This window comes from Trematomus bernacchii, unplaced genomic scaffold (genome assembly GCF_902827165.1).
Source record: "Trematomus bernacchii unplaced genomic scaffold, fTreBer1.1, whole genome shotgun sequence".
Lineage (NCBI taxonomy): Eukaryota > Metazoa > Chordata > Actinopteri > Perciformes > Nototheniidae > Trematomus > Trematomus bernacchii.
The window spans coordinates 5903600-5910490 of record NW_022987720.1 but is presented as its reverse complement, the minus strand read 5'-3'; the positions used below and the strand labels follow the sequence as shown (position 1 = coordinate 5910490).

Here is a 6891-nt window from a genome sequence, read left to right as displayed (position 1 = left end):
TCATTAACCCCAGTTCAATGTTGATCTAATTTACTTGTCTTTCTAAAATAGAGTCATGAACATACATTTCTTGTATCAATGTCCAATACATACATGTAATATTTGAGGTGTGTGTGTTTGTGTGTGGGGGGTTTGGTTTAAAAACACTGCCCTTCACTTGGATGTTCAAACCCCCGGTTCAGCTGTAGCCTATCACCCAACCTGCTGCAGTGCCCTTGAGCAATCTGAGCAAGACATCAAATCACTAACAGCCCCTGGGTTACTTCGACTGTTTCATGATCTAGGGTCTGACATCCCAGTGGAGTGATAGGGGGGAGAGAAGACCTGAGGCTGTCAATATTATACATTGTCTTTCTTTCTTTCTTCCTTTCCTTCACACGTATGTCTTTCTTGCTTTCATTCTTGTTCGCAATGTTTAGGCTGTTTTTCTCGATTCACCTTGAAAGAAAGCTCCCAGCCAGCCTGTCTCCCGCGCCGCATCAAACCCAGAGCCCGACTGTACCCACCCCCCCAGCCTGGGGAGGGAGGAGTCAGCTCGGCTCCCGCAGAACTGAGTGTATAACACTCTTCAGCCAGCCACAATGTGTGTCAGAGGACTGTCTGTGCTCCCTAAGTAGATGACTGCTGTAAATCTGGTGTCTGTATTACTGACTGCGAGATACGAGAAAAATTGGATCGCACTTTATCATCCCAAGTCAGGACAAGGTGAGCATCTTCTCCTTCCAGCGCGAGATACAGAAACGTGTTTTTATTTCCTCACATGTTTCACACAAAAAAGAGTCTCTATTAGATTTGATTGTTGTCATTTCTTAGGTTTTTTTTCTGTAAACATGTCCTTTTTCACATTTTTGGCATGTTTAGTGACTTGTGATCCCATGAGTCGTTTGGCACACTGTTCGTCACGGTTACATTTACGCACATTCTCCTGTGAGATTTGTGCGGTTTTTAAACCTCACAGAGGAGTGAGTGTGGAATTTAGTGGAGCAGACTGTGTGTCTGTGTGTGGGCTTAGACTCGGGGTCTTTCTGCAGTGTAGTTTTCAGGTGTGATAGAGGACAGAGTGAATGTGGAGAGGCGCTCTTTTCCTTTTTGGAGACTAAAGTGTCTTTTGTTCCTTTTCAGGTTTTTCGACTGTGGGATAGAATGCCAGCAATCGCAAGTAAAAACTCAGATATGGAGTTTGACTCGTTACAACCGTGTTTCTACCCGGATGAGGACGACTTCTACTTCTGTGGTCCTGACTCTGCGCCACCGGGGGAGGACATCTGGAAGAAATTCGAGTTGTTGCCCACTCCGCCCCTCTCCCCGAGCCGAGCCGCGCTACCGGGGGAGCCGGCGGCTGCCTCGCCGGAAGCAGACCCCCTGGGCTTCGGCTTGGGGGACCCACTGGACTGGGCTTCTGAGCTGCTGCTCCTGCCCGAGGACGATATCTGGGGGGCGTCCGACGATGGGGACCTGTTCGGCTCCGCTTTGGATACTAACCCCAACAACATCATTATCCAGGACTGTATGTGGAGTGGCTTCTCCGCCAGGGAAAAGCTGCAGCGTGTGGTCACTGAGAAACTCGGCAAGGCTATTTCTACTGCCACGGGAGGTGCCAGGAACGTGTGCGTCAAGGCACCGGAGGTTGTGAGCCGCAGCTCGGTGTCAGAGTGTGTGGATCCGGCGATAGTGTTCCCCTTCCCGGTCAACAAGAAGAACAGCAGCAGCAGGGACTCAACCGGGAGCGTAAACACACCCACAACCCACGAAACCGCTCAAAGTGACTCCGGTAAGAACCTAAATTCGCACAAAAAGCTTTTGTGTTCATTTGTTTGTGTAATCTACTGCTACTGAAAGATCATGGTATTATTATTACCATTTTTATTTTTTTTAACATTTTGATTCGTATTGTTGTTATTATTATCATCATCAAGCTATTACTGGAGTGGCTGGAGCTTGTTCATATGACTGGCCCAGAATCGGATTATCTTGTTACATTCCACGCACGCACACACACTCACAACAACACACATACACACTGGAGTAGGGAGTAGTGACACAGTGAACGAGGTTTATGTAATCAGCGGGCTCTTCATCCGGCAGATGGCAGTAAAATGGGGAATTGTGTGCCTTCCTGAACTCAGTTGGCACCCGAGCCAAACAAAAAGACAACACACTCCCTGACTGCAGCCGGTCCCGGGTGTAGGAGGGGAAGATACAAAGGTGTTCAATAATGTGATGATCTGATAAAGTGTCTGGTTCACGGTGCCGTGAAGGCTTTCATTACGCATGGATTAAGGGACAATTTGACGCACAGTGGGTGATAAATTGGCACTTATTTTAGACAGCCTGAACTAACTGCTGTCTTCAGTTCAGTCGAGTTAAAAAATAAATAAAAAAAAAGAACAGAAATACACTTTAGTATTATGAATGGATGACCAGAACAACCCATACTCAGGGATATAGAATGGCAATCCTCTTTCCCTGCTTATTCTGAGGAAGTAGGCCTAGTTTTCGTTTATTTTGGGAAATTAGTTCTGTGTGTATTTAATCGCCCTAAGACTACATCCCATCTATTACCGCCTTCGAGTTTCCTAAACAAACACTCACGAGCTCTTATCAGCGTGTTTTCGCTGCGAAACAGCAGTACAAAAGGCCTCCAGCTTGGCACAGAGGGCAGACTCAGTCTTGCCAAACACCTCCTCCACCGCGAAGAAAAGAGGACGGAGGAGGGCTCTGGCTGCTTCTTTTAGGGGGGTGACAGCTTTGAACGAGCGCTCCATCTCGACAGCTGTCTCCCTGGCTCTGCTCCAGCTCGGAGGCTTAAAGGCTGGTGATCCGATCGCCTGCCGCCTGCAGTCCGGCGCACAGCTCCCTCCAGTGCGCTTCCGCAGCTAGCAGCGCCTCTCTTTGTGTTGCAGGCGTTATTTACCTTCTCATCAAAGAGACACAAACCGTACAAGCTACAGTGTAGGTTTATCCCTGTAATTATAAAGCTTAGTATTACTATTCAAGATGCCTGCATGGGAACAGCCCACTCTAAAACTTAAGACAGTGGCACATAAACATGGCTGATATTTGATACAACCAGGCAGAGGTGGTTGTCATTCTATTTATGCTATTTCCAGCTCCAAAAAATGAGCTGTTCCATGAGTGAAACAGGGAACCACTAAATCCCAGCTTCACATGTGGCAAAGCCAGCCACACCCCCTCATCCATCCAGCTGTGCCCTGCTTTGTTTTGATGGCAGTGCCAGATTGAGTGTGTGTGTGTGTGTGTGTGTGTGTGTGTGTGTGTGTGTGTGTGTGTGTGTGTGTGTGTGTGTGTGTGTGTGTGTGTGTGTGTGTGTGTGTGTGTGTGTGTGTGTTGAGACAGCACACTGGTGCAGCGGTGTCTGAAGTGGGTTACTGTAAACTGTAAAATGCCACACTCTTCAGATGCTCCTGAGCTGATAATGAGAGCCATTATCACAAAGGCATTTTAACTGGGCCTCACACTCTCTGGCTCATGATTGGCCACTTCCTCTCATCTTCAAAAGGCGCCAGTCCCTGATAAGTCTCAGCTGCTCAGCCTGATTCCAGCGCAGGTATTAAGACGAAAAGCTCAGCGAAAAAGAAGCGGGAATTAGTTTTTTTTTTATAACTTGATCAGAGGTTACATTTAAAGTGAAGTTCTTAATGCCTCGCACACCGTCAGGTTAACTGCGCTGATAGACTGAAGGCATCAGACTGAAGCTGTCTCACCGGAGAAGCTTAAGAGAAGTTTTGAAGGAGGGATAGAGAATGAAAGGCAGAAATCCAGCCTGTCTGCTCAGCTCTGAGACTGAACGTGTCAACGCCTGCAGAGCAGATTAGTGGAGGAGTGACTGACACTAAGCATTAAGAGGCTTCTGCTTATGCAAACAGCGTTGAGCAATGCTCTCTCTCCCACACACACCCACACACACCCACACCCACACACACACACACACACACACACACACACACACACACACACACACACACACACACACACACACACACACACAGATACCTGTCACCTGCTGGTACATAGATGGCATAGTGGGAATACTTGTTGTGTCAGAGAGATTAAGTCACTAACATTTTGCTTTTTCTTTTCCCAGAAGACGAAGATGACGATGATGACGATGATGATGATGAAGACGACGACGAAGAAGAGGAGGAGGAGGAGGAGGAGGAAGATGAGGACGAAGACGAGGAAGAGGAGGAGATTGATGTGGTCACAGTAGAGAAGAGGCGCTCCTCAATCAACAAGGCGTCTCCATTGACGACGGGTACGGTCACCATCTCTGTGCATCCCAAGAGCCAAGACGGGCGAGGGTCCGGCGCCTCGAGTCGGTTCGTCAGCCGGGCCCCTCAGGAGCTGATCCTGAAGAGGAGCTCGGTCCACCAGCAGCAACACAACTACGCGGCCCCCTCCCCTTACGCGTCAGACGACGACCCCAGCCCACCCCCAAAGAAGCAAAGGACAACAGACTCACCTCGACCCCCCACCAGAACCATCTCCTCCTCCTCCACGTCCTCCTCCATGTCCTGCAGCTCGTTCTCCGGCACATCGGGGGTCCGCAGCAAGCGCAGCCACAGCGGAGACAGCAGCCCGCGCGGCAGCTCCGACTCAGAGGACAGCGAGCGCCGGCGCAACCACAACATCCTGGAGCGCCAGCGTCGCAACGACCTGCGCTCCAGCTTCCTCACGCTGCGCGACCACGTGCCGGAGCTGGCGCACAACGAGAAGGCGGCCAAGGTGCTGATCCTGAAGAAGGCCACCGAGTATGTGAGCTCACTGGAGACGGAGGAGATGAGGCTCCAGCAGGAGAAGGACAGGCTCCAGGCCCGCTGGCAGCAGCTGATGCGCAGGCTAGATCAGGGGAGGACTCGCTAACAGACAAACCACTACAACACAGAAACACTCACATATACCCTGGAAGACCCCTCTGCCTCCAATCAGTCTGAACCACAGTTAGGCGCACACACATAGGCCTATACACTAAGGCACACACACATAGGCCTGCATATCTGTCGTACACACACAATCATCTCAGAGGACGTTTATCTACAGATGCCCACACACTCACACACACGGAGGAGAGGAGGGGGGTCTCCGGGGGGATGCTCGGACTTTCACTGCCGCCACTTTTTTTGCACATTTGTTGACGTTAAGAATGTTAAGGGTTTACTTTTTCAATCCAGTCACATTGAGGAAAGATTTTTAAAAAGAGAAAATAATGAGAAGGGGAGAGGACACACTTTGTTCTGGTCTTCCCCCCTCCTCTGTTTTTTTTTATATCATTTGTATCTTGTTTTTTGTACTCACTGTGACACCAGCCTGGAATCAGGTGATTCCCACAGGGATGGGTGTAAGAGGGCACTTTGCTTGGAGAGTTTCACTACAAGACGCAGCAGTGCACACTTACTTTGCCTTCACCACTGCAAAACTGAACGAGACTTTGACGACTGAGGCGTTATGGGTCACATAAACAATGCCACTACAGGTTCTCTTTCACTCACTCCTCCCTCACACTGGTGCTCAAACCAAGTCAGTGGATGTATAACTGCGCACCTTGCTAGCCGACACTTTTGTATATAACAATAGTGTACAGACAAAATAAACTCAGATCTGCCTTGTTTTGTAATACATTTTGTCCTTGTTTTTTTTATACATGTCAGGAAGCTGCCAATAACTAGACTGGAAGTTTATATACCTTTAAAAGTACTGTAAGGCCTCGATTTTTGAGAGTCATGACCTTTGTAATATAACAATATATTGTTTTTTTTTTCTTTTCTCTTACTTTGTATTGTATCATATTACTAATTCTACACACCTTTATGCTTTTAGTGTGAACATACTAAATTTGATACTTATATTTTCGTATGAAAATGAGTTCCGGTAGATATCACTTTATCTCGTCTTTTCTTTCTCTTTTATCTCAAATTCTTTTGTACAGCAAATGTGTTTTATCCTGATGTACCTGGCCTTCTTCTTTATTCCTCTTTTGTTTATATTTGTAACTATCGGGTGCATAGAACTGGGTAAACGGATATAAGATGTTTGTTTTTTTCACTTTTAAAATGTACATTTAGTGCTGCAACTCATAGCACTTTGAAATACCTCATTTTGAAAAATAAATAGACATCATAAAACACTCACACTTTGCCTCTGTTCCTCGTTATTGTCCCTGACACTGTGGATATCACCTCTGACCCCTCTACCTTTACATAATGTCCCCTTTGTCTGTTTTTATTCTTTATTTTCCTCTACATTTCCGCATTTGTTTTTCTCATCCTGACAAAGAAATAAAGAGTATCTTCTGAATCCTCTCTGTCTCAGCCCCCTGCGGCTACCTCCCCCTCTGTAGCCTCTCACACCCACCCACACACACACCTACGCACACACACACACTTCAAGTGCACGGGAGCACACATACACACACTCTCCGTTTCCCTCTCTCACCGACACAGCCCCTTGCTACTACATTGTTCAGGCTGTTGCCATGGAAACTGGAGCAGCTGCTGAGTGGCAGACAGCGAGAGTGAGTCTTTTATTTGTCTGTTAGTAGTCTGTGTTTCTGCCTGCATGTGTGTATGAATGTCAATGTCTGTATGTGTGTGTACCTTTTGTTCCCGGGCTGTGTGTGGCCCTGATTTCTCCGGCGTTGTGCTCTGCCCTGATGCCAGGACAAGGCTGGATACTGTTTACCAACATCAGCCACATGGCTCTGGCCTCCTCCCCTCTCCTCCTCCCCTCTGTCCTCCTTCCCTCTGTGCCTCCAGTGCCGGGCCTTAACCCAAATATGTGCCACTCAGGAGTCTGGCCAGGCGTTCTCTGGAGATGGCTGAAAGAGAAATCTGTTGCCACGGTCTGAGTAGCCATTCAGCACGACAGTGTGTT

The 6891-nt window shown here is 48.0% G+C and overlaps 1 protein-coding gene across 2 annotated transcripts; it reads left to right on the top strand.

Annotated features, from left to right (window-relative positions):
• Positions 1 to 506: 506 nt before the first annotated feature.
• On the top strand, positions 507 to 6151 carry mycn (MYCN proto-oncogene, bHLH transcription factor). 2 transcript variants are annotated; one of them, XM_034143608.1, is made up of 3 exons: positions 507 to 705; positions 1123 to 1771; positions 4109 to 6151. In XM_034143608.1, exons 2-3 carry the CDS (start codon positions 1144 to 1146, stop codon positions 4882 to 4884), a joined length of 1404 nt encoding a protein of 467 aa, XP_033999499.1. In that variant the 5' UTR covers positions 507 to 705; positions 1123 to 1143; the 3' UTR covers positions 4885 to 6151. The 2 variants fall into 2 exon arrangements, with proteins under 2 accessions (XP_033999499.1, XP_033999498.1); XM_034143607.1 differs by having other exon boundaries at positions 517 to 705; positions 4106 to 6151.
• Positions 6152 to 6891: the final 740 nt, after the last annotated feature.